Source organism: Python bivittatus, unplaced genomic scaffold (genome assembly GCF_059951505.1).
Source record: "Python bivittatus isolate LINGU-HERP-01145 unplaced genomic scaffold, Pbiv_v1 ctg000690_np1212, whole genome shotgun sequence".
Lineage (NCBI taxonomy): Eukaryota > Metazoa > Chordata > Lepidosauria > Squamata > Pythonidae > Python > Python bivittatus.
The window spans coordinates 21,116,469-21,136,830 of record NW_028277096.1 but is presented as its reverse complement, the minus strand read 5'-3'; the positions used below and the strand labels follow the sequence as shown (position 1 = coordinate 21,136,830).

The window sequence follows — 20,362 nt, the reverse complement described above, 5'->3', positions numbered from 1 at the left end:
CACACTTATTACTGTTAAATAAGACAGGACTTGCATACTAATAAATTTAACTTCATACACACACCTCCACAAAGTTAAAATGTTACTATTTACGTGGTGAGCATTGGAGGAGCTAATCAAATTTCCTTAGTTGAAGGAGGAACCACCACTTTGTTTTCGCCATCCTTCCATCCTCAAACACACCAATATTAATTAGAGAAAAAAAATATTATGGGTTCTATAAGGAAGAGTGAGGACTGACAGCCTGCACTCCAAACCCCATCAACCCAGACAGCTTAGATGATGGGGTTGTAACCCAACACCAGCAGGGTTCCCTGTTTTATAGCTGCCAGTAAATAAATCCATGGATGGAATGATCTGAAGGGGACAGATTTGCTGAAGGTTAGATTTCCATGTTGTAATTTGGAGGGCTGCTTAAAAAAAAAAAATCTCTCACACAGATGTGTAAATCTTATGAGGTAGAAAGCTATCAATCATGGGTGGGTCAGTGAGATAGGAAGTTGTCAAGAGCTAGGCTGGGATATAGATGGATAGCTCTGGATGTGAGTTCCAGGTGCCTTAACCTTAGGACCTATCTGCTTGGCCCCCATCCCATCCCATCCCATCCCATCCCATCCCATCCCATCCCATCCCTCCTGGGCACTATTTTCCTTGAGTTGAAACTACTAAGGCTGCAGTCAAGCACGAAGCTTGTTTTCCAAGCTTGGTGCCTATTAGTGCTTTTCTGCTATGAGTTAAATAAAATTGGTTTTCTTAAAAAAAAACTCAGTAGGACTCTGGACAAGGAAGAATGCTCAACAGCCTATGGACCTAGAAGTTCTCCATCCATGTTTCTTGATTTCAGTTATGGATGGACATGATTGTAAATAATTTCTCTAACATATGGATGTGGTTCATACTGGTCTTTGCTGACCTGGTGCCTTCCCAATGGATTAGAAATCCTGGGTCATCTTGTCCAACCTAAGGCACCTGATTGGGTTAATCTGTGCCACACAAGGTTTGACAGGCATTAAATACGCATTGGGCCAGATCTGGAGCGCCTTTCATGTATAGTCAATTGCAATTAACCTGAAGCTGTTCATTGCCATTGGAAGCAGATCCAGGTAAAATCCAATTGCTCTCCAACAGAGGTAAGTGGAATCTGGGCGCCATCTTGTGTCCTATCTGTATGGGACACAAGAAAGGAAAATAAGATGCCTGGAGGCAAGTTGTGTGGGGTTCGGTTGGTCTATAGCTTATGTGGAAGTAATACAACATAAAAATTGAAAAACAGTGTTTTTCAAACTTGGACACTTTAGGATGGGTAGACTTCAACTTCCAGAATTCCCCAGCCAGCATGGTTATTGTAGGAGAGCCGTGTTAATATGTGGCAGCCAAAAATCAGTGAGCTGGAGTTCACAAAAGTTTATGCCTTTTAATAAAACAAAATTTATGAGTCTGAAAAAGTGTTACCAGATGCCTTCAAATTTTTCAGTTTATTGTGTACAAACAACACGCTAAGACTTGGTTAACAGACACCATCTGCGTTCACAACATCGTAAACCAAACCTAAACAAATTGCACATTTTAATTTAGGGAGATGGAGGAGCCCAGCCATTGTGTTGAATAATATAAAGTGTGTCATTTGCTGAAGGTGAGTGATGTTCTTATCGTTTTCTAGGTGGTAGTGTGTTAAGCTATCAAACATAATATCTAATTCTTGCGCATTCCTCAAATTTTACTGATATGTTTAAGGCCTGAACAGTGTAGGATCCTGATACCTTAAAAAGCACCTTTTTTAGTGCACACCTGTTGGCCCCACCATGTAGACCAGATCAGGAAATCAACTCCACAGGAAGGCTAAAACTAATTTTACTACGATTGGCTATAACAGTGTCTCTCAACCTTGGCAACTTGAAGATGCGTGGACTTCAACTCCCAAAATTCCCCAGCCAGCCATGCTGGCTGGGGAATTCTGGGAGTTGAAGTCCACACATCTTCAAATTGCCAAGGTTGAGAAACACTGGGCTATAATAACAATCTTGCAAGTCTGATTGCGCTGGACCTCCACCCCCCCTTATACCTCAATGAATTAGGGATGCGTCTGCCTGAGTCACTTCCGAATATTATCTGGATGGTCCGGATGTAAAAACGTTTCAGCTTTTATTTAGGCAACAGATCTTGCATATCTCCATCAAGGTAATTCCCCTTGCTCTTTCTACCACCAGCAGCCTGAACACTGAGTTCATCAGCATTTGACTTTGAAATGCCAGTCTGGCTTCAACACAGTTTCTTCCCATCAGTTAAAGACCAGATTTTTTATATTCTAGCATTCAACATTAATAGCTACAGCATGCTTTTGTTCCATGGTGCATCTCATTATTTTTCAGGGTTTTAAAGTATGGTTTACTGCTATTTCACGGTATGGCTTGTAACCTGCTTAGAGGTTCTCGGGACAATGGGCAACTATTAAATAAAAATAAATAGGTATACAGGTCAGTTTTACTGGTATACTGAAAAAGGTCTTCTGAGTGTTTCTGAGTGCGTGTGGAATACTGCAAGAATCTGCCAGCATTTTGGACTTAGGTTTTACCACTCCCAATGCTCTGAAAGCATATGCTATTCTGAGACACATGGCCTTGAAAGAATATGGTCCAGGAACACTGGTGAATGATTTGAATATGGTCTCTTGCTAGTGATTGATGAAGAACTGGAGAATTTCTGTAGAAAAGGTAGATGCTGAAAGCACTGTCAACATATGATGCTTGCTAGCAACCACTTTGGTATTATGGATGCTTTTTCTTGATACTCAAGCATTAGAGCATCTATTTCCCCAATCTGGTGCCCTTCCATGCTGGCGAGAAACTTGTGGAAAAATTGTCCTGACACACGTGGAGAGCATCAAACTAGAGGCCATCAATGGCTTCTCTTGATGTATTTCAGTTGAGGTTTGCAGGCCAGATGGTGTGGCTGAAGAAGACATCAAGGAATATTTTCTGTAAGTGCTGGAACTGAGTATAATCTTGATTGCGAGAGGAGTTGATGCAGTATTTAAATTATATGCATAAGCATCTCATAGAATCCATGGCAACTTCATGCGTGTCATTGCATCGTCTACATATGTCAGACCTGTGGTACCACTTGACTCCCAGGAGTGTATGCATGAATGTCTGCTACATTTTTGCTGTTGTGAAATGGAATTTTTATACACACACATAAAAATGGTTAATTTCATGATGTGTAATTTCATTATTTACAAATGATGTGTAATATCCCCAAATGTCCATTTTGTGAAAAAAGCCACATTTATCCACTTAGCACAACTCTTGGAAAATCCAGCAAGTTGACAAAGGTTCCCCTCCATTTCATGAAAATAAATCTTGGCACTTTGTGCAATTTTTCATAGGGTGGAAATGGGTGGTGGGTTTGTCTGGATAATCTAATTCTTTTATTTCATGGAACAGATTACTTGATCAATCAATAATCACAGTATAATTTCCATTCAAGCTCTCTCCCTGCTCCCAAAATAATGGGGCTGGAATTCTTTGTGAACAAGTGACTTGTGAGATACAAACAAACATCACAATTGTATGTAAACTTTTTTTTTTCACAGCAGCCAAAAAGAATTCCACTTGCCAAGGATCTCTTTCGATCTGTAGAAGAACCAAAAAGTCCTCATTTCTTGCTGATCTCAAAACAGCAGAAAGGGGGGGCCTGGATTTGTATGGGGCGAGAATCTAGATGATTACAGCTCAAATCGTTCCCCAAACAGGGCAACTCTGTTAAGACACTTTTTCTCAAATTAAGCCACCCCATGTTGCTGCTGTAGGAAGAAAAATGAGTATTCACTCCGGCAGATGCCATAAATTAATTTATATATTCAATTCAATACACATAAAACTAGGAATGTAGAAAATATACATGCTAGTGAATGAAAAAAGGGCTCTCTCCAATCACTGGCTGTGCCCGATGTGATCCAAAGCTGAGCGCACCGTCCCGTTTCAAGTACCTGTCGCTGAATGTACTTCCTCCGCCGAGAATGTGGAGCTCCCCAGTTCTAGGAGGGGACCTCCGTAGGTGTGGAAGCTCCAGCATTTGTAAGGCACTGCAGAATCCATGTGCTTCGTTGGGATGGGCACACGATACTTTCCTAATTATGTTTTTGATCATCTCGGAAATGCATACGGTACTTATGTACTTGTCGCCTGTTTTTTGGAACTGAAAAACTTAAATACCGTCCCAAACCATCCAGAGATAGATTTGAAAATCAGAGGCTGCTGTAGCTGGCAATCACTTGTTCCAAAGTTGTGAAACAGCCCAGAAAGTCATCGTCTTCAATCCCAAATTTTGAATACTGGTGAATATAAGCCCTGTGTGGAATGAACAAGAGCTTTCGGTAAGCAAGAGGTACCGGCCCAACTCAAATTATCCGTGACTGAGGGAAAGTAAAGGGACGTCAATTGATTGTGGACAAAATCAATCCATTGGTTTTGATTAGTTTCAGTTTGATTAGATTCAGAGCCAGAAACATTGGTGCACTTTTACATCCTGAGTGCGACTGGAGATAAGACTTCCTTTCCCCGTTGTCTACTCACTTCCTAAACTGGACCAGCCCTCCAACTTCATCCTACAAGGTGGCTGGCAACCTGCAGAAAACACCCCATCCCTGGAAGTCCTCTCCAACTAAAAATGAGCATGATGTTCTGAGGTGGGGGAATGCAGAAAAACCTTAACCCAGGGTTAGCCCAGTTTAAAAAGCAAAGCTCTCCAACCCCCAGAAAAGGTTGAAACTCTAAGCCCTCCTGATGCAAGTGAGGCCACACTCTTTGCATTACTGTCCCACCTCTGTGGCCCCTACTTTGCCCCCCACATATTATATGGCCCCTGACCCCCAAAGCCATGCTGCTCCTGCCTCACAACAAGCTGAAACGTGGGCTGACATAATCAGAAAGTGGAGCATCCTTTCCCTTCCCCATGACAGCATCAGAACAAACTATTTGGAAAGAGAGAAACTGAGCAGATAATAACTTGCAAGATACAGTTCTTTGTTGCTAGAAGATGTAAACTATTCAGACATTTAAAAAATTAACACAGATTCTGTATACACCAATTTATACTTCCCAGGTTCAGAGTGGTTAATGTGCTTTCACTGGTCCCACTCACACCAAAACAACTGCATATTAGTGAGAAATAACAAGCAATTAATTTCTTTTCAACTTACTTGGAAGCAAACATTTTCCAAGCCTTGCCCACTAGGCTATTGAGAGGGGTGAGCAAAAATTGGCTATTGCTGACTAAAGACGCAGACTTCTCATACTTATTAAAGGCTCTTGGGGTCTTCCAGATGCTCAAAGCCTGCAGAGAATTTAGCCAGGAAGTATACAAGGCTGGATCCTGGAAACCACCTGTGACAGGCAAGAAAGTGCAATGTTAGATCTGATTACAGGTAGTCCTCACTTAGTGACCACAACTGGAACCGGCAACTTGGTTGCTAAGCATAAAAATCACAACCTTGCCCTTCGGTTGTTAAGTGAAATGACACGGCCGCTAAGCAAAAAATCACATGACTGTGACTTATGATTTTACTTCTGCCTTCTGTAGTAACTCTGCTTGTCACAAGTGAAAGTGCACGCTGGTTGCGAAGTATGCGAATGGCAATCACATGACTGCGGGACACTGCGATGGTTGTAAATGCGAGGATTGGTTACATTATTTTTTTAGCATTGTCGTAACTTTAAATGGTTGCTGCACAAGGCGGTCAGTAAGTGAGGACTACCTGTATTATATTTCTGTCTTGCTCCTTTTAAAGAGCTCCAGAAGTAAGATCAAGCAGGTACAAAAGACTTGAGCGACCTTCTTTTCCCCACTGGCCAATTCTCTCTGGGTGGAGAGGGAAGTGCTGTGCCAGGCCCCCTCTTTTTCTGTCTGTAAGACCTTTCCACCCCAGCTGGTTTTAATCTGACTTTCCACCGTTTAAGCTAGCAAGTGGTTGTGAACTTTTAGCACTATACAAATGGAACTATGACTCTAACGCAGCGTTTCTCAACCTTGGCAACTTTAAGATATGTGGACTTCAACCCCCAGAATTCCCCAGCCAACATACTGCCAAGGTTGAGAAACACTGCTGTAGTGATTTGCCCACAGAATTCAGTGGTACCTCCATCCTGTCCATCATGTTTTCCATAGGTCGAGGTTGGCCAGCCGAGAGACAGCAAAATGGGTCACGGAATGGACGGGAGGAAAACCTTGCTGAACTGGAAATGTGCTAACTGCCCAGGAGTAGTTTGCATTGCAAATCAGAGGAGTTCCTTCCAAGGAACCAGGCGATTTCCTACACAGGCCAGACAGCTGCTTTGGGGAAGCCAATGAATCAGGTTTGAAAGCGACTTCTCTCCCTTGTTATCTGCCCCACAACATCTCACAGGGGCACATCAATGGCTGCTCTTTTTAATCCATCTATGAATTTGCCTAATTCTCTAAAACAGAGCACTTGCAGGCAGGATAGGAATTGAAATTACACAATTCTCAAAAGTCCCATTGATTCAGCATTCTATCCCTCATGAAATAGTAATTCTCTGCAGTGCTCATGGCTCTGGAATGCCTGCAACTTTATACTGTACAAAGAGTAAGTCATCCTTCTTTAAAAACTCCTCTTTGGGTGCCCCTTACGTCAGGATTATGTTTCCACTCACAACTTGCCGAGTTTATGAGAACCTCAAATGCAATAAAGCCCCTCTCAGGATATACCACCAGTTTTATCTCAGTTCAATAGATGATTACGAGAGAAAAGAAGAGAAAGTTAACAAAAACACTGTGCGAAGCTATCCCACAGCATCTGATTAACCACTGTTGAGAGGTAGACTACTGGACTTCCAGAGAAGAAATGGTGGACCGAAGACAGCTCTGCAAAAGGCGGAGCCAAGGACCATGGCGGAATGAAGAGCTGGTGATTAGACCGGCTCTTCACAATTCCTCTCTGGACAAGGAAAGATCACCCACAATGCTCCAGACGATTGCTCCTTGCGAGGAGACAGCAAGACAGCAGTCTCCGGAGGTTTAGAGCTCTGGGAGATGAGGGAATAGCCATCTTGCTCAAACCGCAGTCAGCACCTTTAAAAGGACATTACATTTTCATGCTTTCTTTTCTAATCACTTTCGGAAATTGCTTGTCAACTGCTTTTCAGTTAATGGGAACTTTCAGATCGACAAGTTTTATACAGCACTGGATGAGTTTCCTTCAGTCCTTAGCGAAAGACGTTAACTACAAGTTTAAGAACTTAAACACTTTTTTTGGAATAAATAGCAAAAGGGTGATTCAAACTTTGATTTTAGAAAGTTACAAATGGAGTAAGGGTCCAGATAAAAATTTGAAATAAGGTTTTGGAATTAATTATAAGAATCCTTCCCATGGGAAATGCTTTTGTTTTGAAGTCTTAAAAAAAACATAAGTCTTTAAAAATTGGACACTAGAGGGAACTAGATGGAACTGAAGATTATAATTAAAGGAGAAGAACACTCAAACTCAACTCACAATTATAGAATGAAGCAAAATATTTTAACATTGGACACACTGAAGGATATTTTTGAACAATGGACCCAGAAATTAATTTTAATAGCATCTGTCTCTATAGATAGATTGTGTTTAAAATATTTATTTGTTTATTTATTTGTTTAATTTCTATAGCCGCCCATCTCAACCAGGTGACTCTGGGCAGTGAACAATTCTAAAACAATTAAAGACAATACAAAAATAAATATATACAGCAGCTGAGAAAGATGCTATAGAAGAGGAACAAGTTTTACCTGACAAGATCAAGACTGATTTGAAAGTGGATTTAAAAATGACAGGCTACAAGAATAACATTGAAAAAGATGTTACACTGGATATACAAAAGGAACTAGCTGATGTCTTAATCATTTAAAAAGGATATACAAATAGCAAACCAAAAGAATGACCTGGATAATTTTCCTATACAGAATTTACAGAAGAGGCTTGTTAAAGTTTTGAAGAATGTTGTGAGAAGGGACAAAGAAAAAAATGGAACATTACAACATTATTTGAAGGGACTAAAGATTAAGATCGTTAGAAGTAAAAGGAAGGAATACAAATTCAGTTTATTTCACCAAGGTTAAAATAGAGATGTTGTTATCGCTGGTAAGCCTTAATGGACTTTGACATCAGGACTGAAATGACAAGGTTTTATGGATTTGTTTATAAAGAGGGAATATGGGAAGAAGAAATCATTTGTTGTATTTTATGAGAAGGTGATAAGTTACTAAAATTGTTTATACTTGTGGTATTGAAGGGCAAAGTAATTTCTTTATATATTTCTTTTCTTTTTCTTTAATATATTCTTATTTTTTCTTTCTTTTCTATTGTTTCTCCTTTTTCTTTTCTGCACCTTCTATTTTTTCTTTTTATTCTTTTATTTTTTAGTTTGTATTAGTTTTTACTGTTGTAATTTTATTAAACTTTATTAAAGAATTAAATAAAATAAATTAATTTAGTTTATTAAACTTTATTAAGAAATTAATAATTTTATTAAACATTACAGTTAAACAGATAACAGTCTCTTTTTAACTTCTGCATCCTTTGCTCACAAATATCCTGCAAAACATCCAATGTTAAAGTATTTTGCTCCATTCCATGTTAGTAAGTCAAATTTAAGTGTTTTTCTCCTTTAATTGTAATTCCTAGCCTTCCGGCTCCCTCTTGTGTCCAACATTCAAATTCCCATCTTATCGTGTTGTCATTTAAGAATTCAAAAACAGCATTTTCCTATGGGAAGAATTCTGATGATTAATTTCAAATCCATCTGGACCCTTAGTCCATTTTTAACTTTCCAAAATCAACATTCTAATCACCCTTGTGCTGTTTATACCAATTTCCCGCGCAACTTTATCAAAAAGTGCCTGGCCACTCAACCTACTACAACACAACCAACGCAAGCTATAAAAAGGATAACACTGCCATACATCAGAAACGTCTCAGAAACTACCAACAGACTATTACAACCACATGGCATCTCCATAGCACACAAACCAACTAAAGCCCTTCAAAACATCTTAAGCAAACCAAAAGACCCAGTAGCCCAAGAAGGAAAAACAGGAGTCATCTACACCATGCAATGTAAGGATCGTGGCAGCCACTATGTAGGACAGACAGACAGAAGACTGGCAGAGCACATCCATGAACACCAACTAGCAGTCAGAAGACATGATGAAAATTCTCACAACACATGGAGAAACAACCATAGTTTCAACTGAGAAACTATAAGCATCTTAGACCAAGCTAAATCCAGAAATGTGAGGGAATTCCTGGAAGCTTGGTATTCAGACAAGACAGCCATCAACAGGCACACAGAGATAAACAAATCTACACACTATTCAAAAGACACAATAAAAAGGAAAACAAAAGACCAGAACATCTCCTCACCAGCAATCATCACCCAGATAAGCAGAGATTAACACCAAGATTATCACCAGGCATACAATCAGCAGTAAACAACACCCTAATCAAGAAACTACCAGAGGGAAAAAATAAAACAAAGCAAAACCCACACCTCCACCAACACTGGCAGGGCATGCCACTGTATATAAATAGAGAGGAAACCCCACTCCCTTCTAGCACTGAAGATGTTACCTAGCCGGGTAACGAAATGTCTGCAAGAGGACAGCCAAGCTCAGAGAACCCCAAGCACTCCACATTCCAATTAAAAAAAAAAAATCCTTAAACTTATCTTTAAAACTTCTTTTGCTAAGGATTAAAGGAAACTCACCCAGTGCGTGTTACAAAACTTGTCGATTGAAAAAGGTTCTTAATAGTTGAAAAGTAGTTAAAAAGCAATTTCCAAAAGTGATTAAGAAATGAGGCTTGGCAGTACTTTGTGTCTATAAGGCCACACTGAGGCTTTGTCAGCCTTGCCAGGTAGACTGGACAGGAAACGCAACCAGGTGAGCTAATTCTACTTCATTGTAAGGCTACATTGATAGAATCTTGCAAGTCTGAAAGTACAACTCTCCCCCCATCTCCTTTACAACTAGGGAGAGTCCCTTCTGAGCCTCTTGCCCTGTCCATTATCCAGCTGTGGGCTATGCTCCCTCTTATCTGTCCGTTCCCTAGGCAGCATCACTTCCCCCCCCCCCCCCGTCTCCCAGGTCCCACATGCCATTACAGGCTATGAGCTTGGTTGCAATCCCTCGACTCCCAGCTGCTCAACTCATCAGCTAACTGCAGAAACCTCAGCTCCTGCAGTTTATTCACAAGGAGCAGCTGTCTGGAGTACATGTGGACAATCTCACAATCCCTCCTTTATCCGGAGAGACTTGGCCAGTCGGAAATCACTCTCTGGCCACCGATCTCGGTCGACACCGATGCCGTCTCTGCTCCTTCAGAGACATCTAGTTCACCATGAATCCTCACCAGAAGTGCATGTAATTGTAATCTTTCATAAAATTACTATTAAGGAAAAAAAAAGAGCGGCAGACTGCTCAGTTACTGATATGTGTTAGTTTGACCCATCTCTAGCAGAGTGATTTTTGCAATGGGTTTGATTTTTGGTAACTGACTGGTCTCTAATGGTTGTTGATTAGCTCTTTCCTCTGCTCTTTTTCACCCTTTTCATAGAGGGTGGGGACGTCTATTTTCCATAAACCTTGGAGCATCACTAGGTGGTAATTAATTAGGATGCTAACCATTAGAGGGTTCTCCTCCTTTTGCAAGGCGATTTGGTGCAAAGGTATCCACTGGAGGTGGGGAGAAAATAAAAGGTCCAGATAGCAACTACGACCGTGGAACTGGAGCCACCATCTTGACTTTTTGATACCCCCCCGCCCTCCCACAGATGCTCCTGTTTCAGGGTTTCAATACTGAGTCAACACAGTGGCCCTTGGGGGTTATGTGTCTTAAATCTGGAAAAAACCTGTGTATTTGGACTAACATGGTCTTCCCACGATCTACCGACAATACCTTCAGTAACTTCCCGATTGCCTAAAAGCCCCATTATTTCTGGAAGGAGCTAAGTAGGAGAGGCTGGACTGGAAAGGTGGTTGCTGGCAGCCACAGAGCACCTGTCCTCACTGCTTCTCCCGGCTGCAGTTGCTTACCCAGATCTGCACTCTGCACATCTTTCCCTCGCAGAGTAACCAAATTGGCAATAGAAGTATTAAAATTAACCGTCCGATTTAAAGATGGCTTCTGAGCTGCAGGAACTCTGGTGGCTGGAGGCCGCACCTGCCAGTCAATACCTGTAAGGAAATGTGAACAGGAAGATCACGTCAATCCAGCTGTTTAGAACTAGTTATTTATTTTTTTAAAAAATGCAAGCTGTTCTTAGATTTTCCCAAGTACCTTAAAAAAGGCTACTAATATGCATCATCATCATCATCATCATCATCATCATTATCATTATTATTATTATATTTTTATCCTGCTTTTTCAAAATACACATATTTGGTCACCTCAAGGCAGCAAACATATCTAAAACTCCTGTCTTCTGTTTCCTGCACAATACAAGCATAATCAGCAGACACATAATTAAACACTGTAGCAGGCAATTAACATATTAAAAATTGCCTGATGAGAGCAAGGGGAGTGCAATTGGCACCAGGAATATCTCATTCCAGAGATTTGGGGTGGGGCGGGGCTGTCTTGTCACTGGCCATAGCTATATCTTGGTTCCCAGATTCATACTGGCAGGTTTCAGATGTACACAGCTAGCTGCAAGTCTCTTTGTCAGTGTTTCTCAACCTCAGCCACACTAAGATGGGTGGACTTCAACTCCCAGAATCCCCCAACCAGCCATGCTGGTTGGGGGATTCTGGGAGTTGAAGTCCACCCATCTTAGAGTGGCTGAGGTTGAGAAACACTACTCTTTGTTATCTTCGAAGAGACCTGCTTGTTCATGGGATGATAAGGCTGTTAGGAAGGATATATTGGTTCGAAAGGGGAAAACAGTTCAGTTGCTGGAATTTTTTGTAACCACATCCCTTCTGTATCAATGAATCTTGCAACAGAGAACCGTGGGTGACTCGTTCTGGGGAAAGAGCCACATCCAATTTTAGGCTTCTGTGAGAGTCAGAGAAGATCTCAGCATAGGAGAGCCTTGAGCAGGTCTTCTGTATTTTGGGTATAGACAGGATCCCATAGGAGGATCCCATTATCCATTTAGATAATGCGGTCACAAGCTGGGGACGGATTTACAGAGGGGTACTGGCATCTGGAACGGGAACAAAAATGAACCTGAAGCCAGCAAAGGGGATGTAACTCCAGGGTAGGTCTAATCAGCATGCATGCCAGCGTACAGAGGGAAGTTCCCAGACACTTTTTGACAGCAGTGCCATGAGCAAAGTTACCAGGGCATGGATCTCTACAGAATGCTCTAGCAAAGCACAGCTTTCCAGGGGAAACTTGCTGCACAATGTTTTAAGACTGCAAAACCAGAGGCATGGAATATTCTCTGGGATTATAAGCCTGATGATCCAACAGCTTGAGGTAGAAAAGGAAAACTGTTGATCTGTTGCCCAATTCTACCTTCTGAGTTAAGTCCATTTGATCCCTTGCACCCCAACGGTATTTGAAACAAATTCTATTTCTCTTGATGGCGCTTCCTTCTAATTACACCCCCTTCAATATCCGGAAACATGCCGCTTTGATTCACCTTCCTCCATTTTGGCATTTGCAATGAGCATCTGCCTGAGGTGCTTCAGGAGCCCAGGCCAAGCAAAGGTGGTGTAGGCAAGGGAATTCTCAGACATTTGAGGGATATTCCGGAGGCCCAATACCTTAAACTCTGGATGGGGAACTAAAGCTTCCATCAGGTCCCCTGGAAAGGAGGAAACAAAGATGAACAGTGCAGTTTTACACATCGATTCTATGCCAGAAATAACTATTATTCAGCATGGATGGGCCTTAAATGGAAACGTTATGGACTAGTAACTTGTACGGACTTCTTTGCAAACACCATTCACACGAAGAAGAGGACAGAAGAGGCTACCATAAGCACTGAGTTTTTTCAGCCACTTCCTTCTATCATACACAACATGTACTATGTTTCTGATGCTTTTGAAAACATGCTTCTTTGCTTCGCTTTACTAAGAAAAAATGCTCATTGTTGTAATCAATGTTTATTATCTGGATGCTTTCTTCGCATTCTTATGCAGCACTGATCTTGTCTTCTGTTTTATTTTGCTTTGCACTGCATAAGAATGATTTTGAGGAAAAGCGGGCTAGACATTTTTCAGAAGCAGCAACCGATACCTAGAGGTGACCTGCTGTAGTGAGCTGCCCCTTCGGAGGAGTAAGCTGGCTGGAAGGCGCTTCCCAACTGATGTGCAATCACTCGATTGATATCCTGGAAAGAAATCTGCTTGATGTTCATCAGCTGCGTGCAGATCTTATGGAGGGCGTCATTCTCGTGGACCAGAAGTGCGTCCGAGGACTGGTATAAGTGTGAGAGCGTCAGAACGGAGTTGTAATTTTGGACAATAACCTTGAAAAGAGAGGAGGGAAAAGGAGTGGCTTTATGTATGGCAGTTCTCAGGAAGCGAATCCCAGACCAGAAGTCCTTTGTCCTCAACCTCCGGGGAATCGTGGGCAGTGCCAGAAACGAGCTGTAGTAACAGACATGGCCGATCATTAAATACTCACCTGAAAGCTAGCTTGTGAGAACTACTCCTCACCGTACCTCCTAGGAAGGTATTGTTCAGCTGAACATTGCCTTTTTTTCTGGAGATGTAGACACCAAGGGCATCTGCCGGTGTGCGTGTCAAAAATGTCAAGGCAGTCCTGACTGTGCAGCTGAAGCTTCACCCAACTCTTTTTTTACATGTGTTGCAATTTACAGTGTTAAAAAAGGGGGGGGGCTTCAGCTGTGCAGCCATAGCCGCTATTGTCACTTTTATGACCCCCTCCTTGTGGATGCCCCTGGCAGTACAATTCTCAGCAAATCTCTGGCTATACCAACCCCCCATTTTTATTTTCTGTGGGGTTGCTGGGGGACTGTGGGAAATTCAGGTGCTACTTGCGGCCAGAGCTTTATACTGCAGCAAAGCTAGCTTTTCAGTTACTTATTTTTATTGAAAAGAAGCTTTAAAAAAAAAAACAGGTTGGAGAAAGAGCCCAACAGGTGCCAAGGGAAATATCTGTGGGTGGGAGCCTTAGCACCCATGGGGGCAACACTGGAGACCCAGACAGGAGGCATTCTTGGAGGAGGGAATATCCTCAGGAATACAGCACGTGTCTCCCCAAGAGGATTCTCGGAAGCTGCCGTGTGAAGTCCTTCAGCCTGCATTAGGAAAGAAGTACCAATTTCTCCTTTTTGGGGCCCTCCAACCCTTTCTGACCAGCTGCTGAAAAAGGCTGGCACAGTTTCTTGCCTTCTGGAAGCAGGAAACCCATCCAAACTGTGAAGTAATCCTTGAAGCAACTTGGCATCGCTACTCCCTTTCCTTTCCCCCAAATCCCAGGGAAGCCTCTCCCCCAGTAATTCTGGCTCGCTCACTCTGCACCGCTTCCTGCCTTAGGTTCCTTTTCACCCACAAGCAAGAAGATCCGGCACCCTCCACCAAAGACCTGGGACACTCACCTCCCCGGTTCCGTAGGGCCAGATCACGTGGTTGAGCAGGAAGGAGTTTGGATACGCCTCTCTTAGGGTTGCCGTCACAAACGCCCCCAGGCCCGACCCCGTCCCACCAGCCATGCTCATAATCATCAAGAAGCCACCGAGGCGGTCACACTTCTCCGCTTCCTTCTGGATCAGGTTCATGATCGCGTCTTCGTGCTTGGGACCGTGAATGCAGTAACTGGGGCAGAGTTTGGGAAGGAAAGGAGGAGGGGGAGGAGAAGCAGTGGTTCAGTTAGATCATGCAAGGAACAAACTGCCAAACCACCTGGTTATAGAAACTAGGGGAGGCATCAAGAGCCGTAGCTACCGCCTGGGCCACGAGAAAGCAAAATCAAAATCTACTGAGGCAACAGAGTTGGTAGGCTGAATAAATGTTACAAAGTCATTGCAAGCTTTCAGATTTCAAAAACTCTTCATCGGGCAAAACAGGGAGGGGAGGAAAACACCTGGCTGGTTTTGGAGCGATGTCTCTACTAGGGTATGTTACTGAAGCATAGGCATGTTGGTTTTGAAGTTTCTGGGTTTCTTTTCCCAAAACTTTCTTTTTTGTAACCTGCCTGCCTCATAGGAACAAGCTTGCTGAAGCCATACGTCTGCCGCAGTTTTGTGACTGCAAAAGGAGCTCTGATGCTTTATTCCTTCAGGGATAACATCAAATAAATAAATACAGTACAGAGAATCTTAATATTCTCCTTCCTTCCTGGACTGAACTAAACCTTTGCTTACTTGCAAAACACCATGATGCTTTTTGCAGCTACGCTTTGAGGCATTAATTGGAGAAATAAATAAATGCTTTGCCAGTCTGGATACAATCACACATACCCGTTTGCCCAATTGTTTCCCGACCCTTGCTTTTGACAGAAGGCAGACTGGGGGGCATATTTCCAACTCCCAGTTCTTGAGGCCAAAGATAAAGTCTGGTTGATCACTTTAGGTTCCATGTCGACCAGAACAGCCCGAGCGATCATACCTAAATAGGAAAAAGAGAAAAGCCAAACGTGTACTTAAAAACAACAAAATAAATAGGAAGTAATAAGGATATAGGAGGGCAAAACCTGATTTACTCCTATTAGGAACAGAATCTTCTCTAAAATGGACAAAACAGAAAACTGAATTCATATGTTCCTCTATATTCCACTGTGGTTGTGAATAACTTCTCAAGAATATAAAGAAAACACTAGGATCAACACTGGCCCGGTTTGCACATCAAGGTACATCATGGCTTAACCATGGTTTACTGAATAAACCAGACGTTGCTGGGATGATGCAATCTACCTAGCCATAAGATTAACAAACCGCATTATGATTTTACCATTGATCTTCTTGATAGATCTCTGTAATCAAGAAAATGTCGTTTTCCCCTTCTCTTCCCATCGCCCAATTCCCCCCCTCCTGAATAACAATCCTAGTTCTAGTTTGAATGTTGGACAAATGATCTGCTGCAGGTCAATGGCAGTTGTTCCCATGTGACATTTTATTACCTTTAAAGGACGGTGTTATTTTATTTTTAAAAAATCTGTACAGGCTAAGCTTCCTCCTATGTTCTACTCCATGTCAGAATTATTCTAGTTTTTAGGGGGAAAATGCTAGATGTCAACATTCTTACAGTTCATAGAATCAGAGGATTGGGAGGGAATTTAGGGGTCACCTAGTCTAACCTTCTGCCCAGTGCAAGAACAAAGCATCCAGCCTCTGTTTAACATCTCCAGAGAAGGGGAACATATCAGGTATCAGGAAATGTATTGACATATTGGCAAATAAATTAAAACTGGTGTTTTTGAAAGTCACAGACTATGGCATTTAAGATTTTTTCTCTTAAAATCTAGAACCATCCTGGGTGTATTTTCTAATTGGTGGGACGTGGTCCACAGTATGATGGATGATGGACTTCCGGTGGAGGTATTGCAAACTGAAGATGGCTCTGCAAAATCAGAGCCAACGACCGTAGCAAAGATCAAGGAATTGGTGAGTAGACCGGTCCCTTGGAACCTCTCCAGATGAGGAGAGGAAATTGCCCACATGTGCTTGAGACATCTGCTCCTCGCAAGAAGACCATATGACAGAGGTTTTCTGCGGGTCTGAGTGCCAGGAGATGATGGGATCCGCCATCTTGCTCACAAGTGCGGTGGAGCCTTTTAAAGGACACTAAGTTTGCAAACCTCACTTTCTAATAACTTTTGGAAATTGCCTATTAACTATCTTAAAGCTATTAGAGACCTTCAGAATGACAACTTTGAAAAATCTTCATCAGGCGAGTTTTCAACTCTGAACAAAAGAAAAATTAATTACAAGCTTAAGGACTTAAAGAATTTGAAATAAACAGCAAAAAGCTAAATAAGATTTTGATCTAAGAAAGGTATAAATGGATTAAGGGTCCAGATAAATTTGGAATACTGACTTTTACTATGAGATTTTGGAATGAATATAAAAAACAACAACAACTTCTTGTGGGAAACCGACTTATTTTGGCTATCCTAGTTATTGAAAGTCATTTGCTATGATGATTTTAGAAACTGGACACTAGAGGGGACTAAAGAATTTAAGCAGAAGAAAAAAAATACATGCATGATGTTAATTAATTCTGGGACTTACAAAATGATACAAAACGTTGTAACGTTGGGAATACTAAAGGAGATTTTTGAAAAATGGAGCCAGAAGTTAGTTAGTAACTACAATATTTTATATATATGTATGTATGTATGTTTCAAATTTAGTCACCACCCATCTCAGAGAGTGATTCTGGGCAGTTTACAATAAAAATAAGAATAAATACCAATTAAAATACAATATATCATATTGTATATAACATAACATAACATAACATATGATATAAAATATCAGCACTGTCAATAATGATGTCTGCTTCTATGGATAGACCAACCCTATCCATTTCTTCTTCTTCTTTTCCTTTCTTTCTTTCCATTCTATTTTCTTTCTCTAAATTTAGTTTCTATTAGTTTTTACTACTGTAATTAAAATTATTAATAAAAATTATATTAAAAAAAGTATGATGGATGATAAGACAGTCTGTAGCTCACGAATACCAGCTTGCACAGAGAAATATGAGCATGCTTGGGGTAGAATCGGAATTTGGCTGCAGTTATGTTATACTAGACAAAATGTGCCCTGATGCCCGATAATTATTTGATCACCAACCAGAATACTGCACATATCACACATGGGACTAAGACTGGGGCCTCTCTCACTAAAAAGCATTAATTGATAGACCTTAAATGAGATAAAGAAATATAAATAGCTTTGCTAATTATAATTACAGGCAAAGTTCTATGCACCATCAGTCTTCCCCAAGTTGGTGCCCACTTTGATCTGTCACAGTCATCATTCTCCCTTGGGGAGTTTTGGCCCCAACTTGTCTAGAGATTATCAGGTTGCCTGACATGATAGGTTACCTTCTGGTTTCTCCTCAAAGAAACGTTCTTTGCAAGCTGTCTGGTAAGAATCATTCTCCTTCTTGGAGCACAATCCTTGGGAGCTGTGGAGGTCTCTAGAGATTGTATCAAACACCTCACGCCCAATCTGGTTGCCACACTGACCCAGCTGAATGGTTATGATGGACATTCTCACTTGCGTACCCCTGAATCCTGAGGAGACCAAGTTCAATCACCATCTTAAACCTGAAATCTGGTAGCACCAACTTTATTTATTTACTCACTCGCTCTCTCACATACACAAACATACACATTCTCTCTTAAATCACTACTTTACTTGCAAAAAAATTAGGATGAGCACCTTTTCCAACTAACACATTTTACAGAAAGGCAGAAGCTTTCACGAGGTACAGCTCACTTCAGCAGATGCAACGGAGTGGTAAAACCAGTGTTTCTCAACCTTGGCTACTTGAAGATGTGTGGAAACTCCTGGAATTCCCCAGCCAGCACGAAGTCCACACTTCTTAATGTTGCCAAGGTTGAGAAACACTGGCTTAAACTGATGTAGGGTTTCAATTGGGATGAGGTGGGGAGGAAAGGGAGGGGAAGGCAGGTTGGTGATGCAGAGGCAGGTTACGTGAGAGACAGATTATAAGTACCACATCAACTAACAATTCTTAAAAACGCATTGTATTTGTTGAGGCAACCACAACTGTTAATTGATAAATTATCCTACTTTGGACACATTATGCGAAGACCCAGTTGTCTGGAAAAGGTTCTAATCTTGGGAAAGGTGGAAGGAAAGAGAAGAAGAGGATGACGAGCAACCAGGTGGAGGGACTCAGTTACAGCGGCGATGGGGGCACCATTGGAAGACCTGAAGGACCAGGTTGGGGACAGACCCATCCAAAGAAAATCTATCCATGTGGTCACTAGGAGTCAAAAATGACTTGATGGCATGTAATCAATCAGTCATAATCGGCCTTACAGGTACTCTGCATCAGCAACCTGTCTTCCTTTCCCACCTCATCCCAATTAATCCTACATCAGTTTAACCACTCCATGCATTTGATGGGACTGCAACTCATGAAATCTTCTGCCTCTTAATAAAATGGGTTAGACTGAAAGGGGGCTACCTGACTCCTGATTTTTTTGCCACCAGACAAGTACGGCTCTCTTCCCAAAAAGTCCCAAGCCCAGTTATTTAGAAGAAAAGTCCACTAAATTCAACTTTGGATGAGTTGCATATCTTGGCTATAAAGGAGCCCCCTTAACAGGGGATGCAACAGGCTTCCCCATTGGACTACAAATCCCATACTCCCCAAACCACTTGCTCATTTTTATATATATATATATATATACACAGAGAAAGATGCACAATATTAATAATATAATATTAATACATGTATGTTGATGTGTGTGTGACTTACAGGCAGACATATCATTATCATTATCATAATTCCCCAGAGTCGCTGGGAGTCAGGCAGCATATAATTTAATAAATAAATAAAAATTATGACTATGAGCCTGACATATACCAAACTTTATACCTACCACACATTAATAGACAACAGTCAAATGTTTTGTCTTGTTATTATTTAAGTCAAGCTCACAGACTAGCATGCACTACTATATTAAATTTATTAAAACAAATATTTATGTATGACTTGACTGATACAAAGGAATAAACCTTTGTATCAGGCAATAATATTACGATAAGCTATTAGGAAAATATTAATTATGAATCCAACAACAGTTGTAATAACAAAGGCAATCTTATATTAAAAAAAACACACCGCGTTAGTATTCTCAGCTATATTATGAACAACAGTTAACATAATTAGGTGGCATATATAAACATATATATATAGCATGTATGCATGTTTTATATGCATACTGTATACAAAAATATATACGACAGCCCGTTTTACCCGCCGTTTCGTCTTTCTTCCACGGCGCATGCGCGCACCTCCATCGACGCTTCCTCCTTCTCGTATCCCCAAGCAACAGTCACGGCCCTATCGACTTCTGCGCAGGCGCCCATCAGGCCGTCGGCCGAGGCGGGAAAATCAGTCGCGAAAGAATTATCCAAGAAAGGGCAAGTCGGCTGCATCAGTCGCGAGCTTGGCGCACGCGTGACATCGACGCCAGCGCACGTGGGCGCTGGTTCGTGAACACGCCCTCCAACCCCAGCTATCGAACAACCGCAGTCCAGGTGGTGCGCGTGCGCGCAGAGTAAGGGCGTTATTTCACCCATTGCGCTTGCGTCTGTCGAGGCGGATCGTCCTGGAGGACGACCACGATGACGTCGGGCTGTGGTTGAGCAGCAGTGTCGGGTTCGCGCGCGCGCGCTGTCCGTCTATTCCGGCG

General features: G+C 41.7%; 1 protein-coding gene across 1 annotated transcript; it reads right to left on the bottom strand.

The window, feature by feature from the left end:
- Nucleotides 1–1,407: 1,407 nt before the first annotated feature.
- TUBD1 (tubulin delta 1) lies at nt 1,408–20,293 on the bottom strand. The gene is made up of 9 exons (XM_007427646.4): nt 19,924–20,293; nt 18,014–18,205; nt 15,426–15,573; nt 14,565–14,781; nt 13,238–13,469; nt 12,639–12,803; nt 11,086–11,226; nt 5,201–5,384; nt 1,408–4,349 (listed from the first exon to the last, which is right to left on the bottom strand). Exons 2-9 carry the CDS (start codon nt 18,180–18,182, stop codon nt 4,247–4,249), a joined length of 1,359 nt encoding a protein of 452 aa, XP_007427708.1. The 5' UTR covers nt 18,183–18,205; nt 19,924–20,293; the 3' UTR covers nt 1,408–4,246.
- Nucleotides 20,294–20,362: the final 69 nt, after the last annotated feature.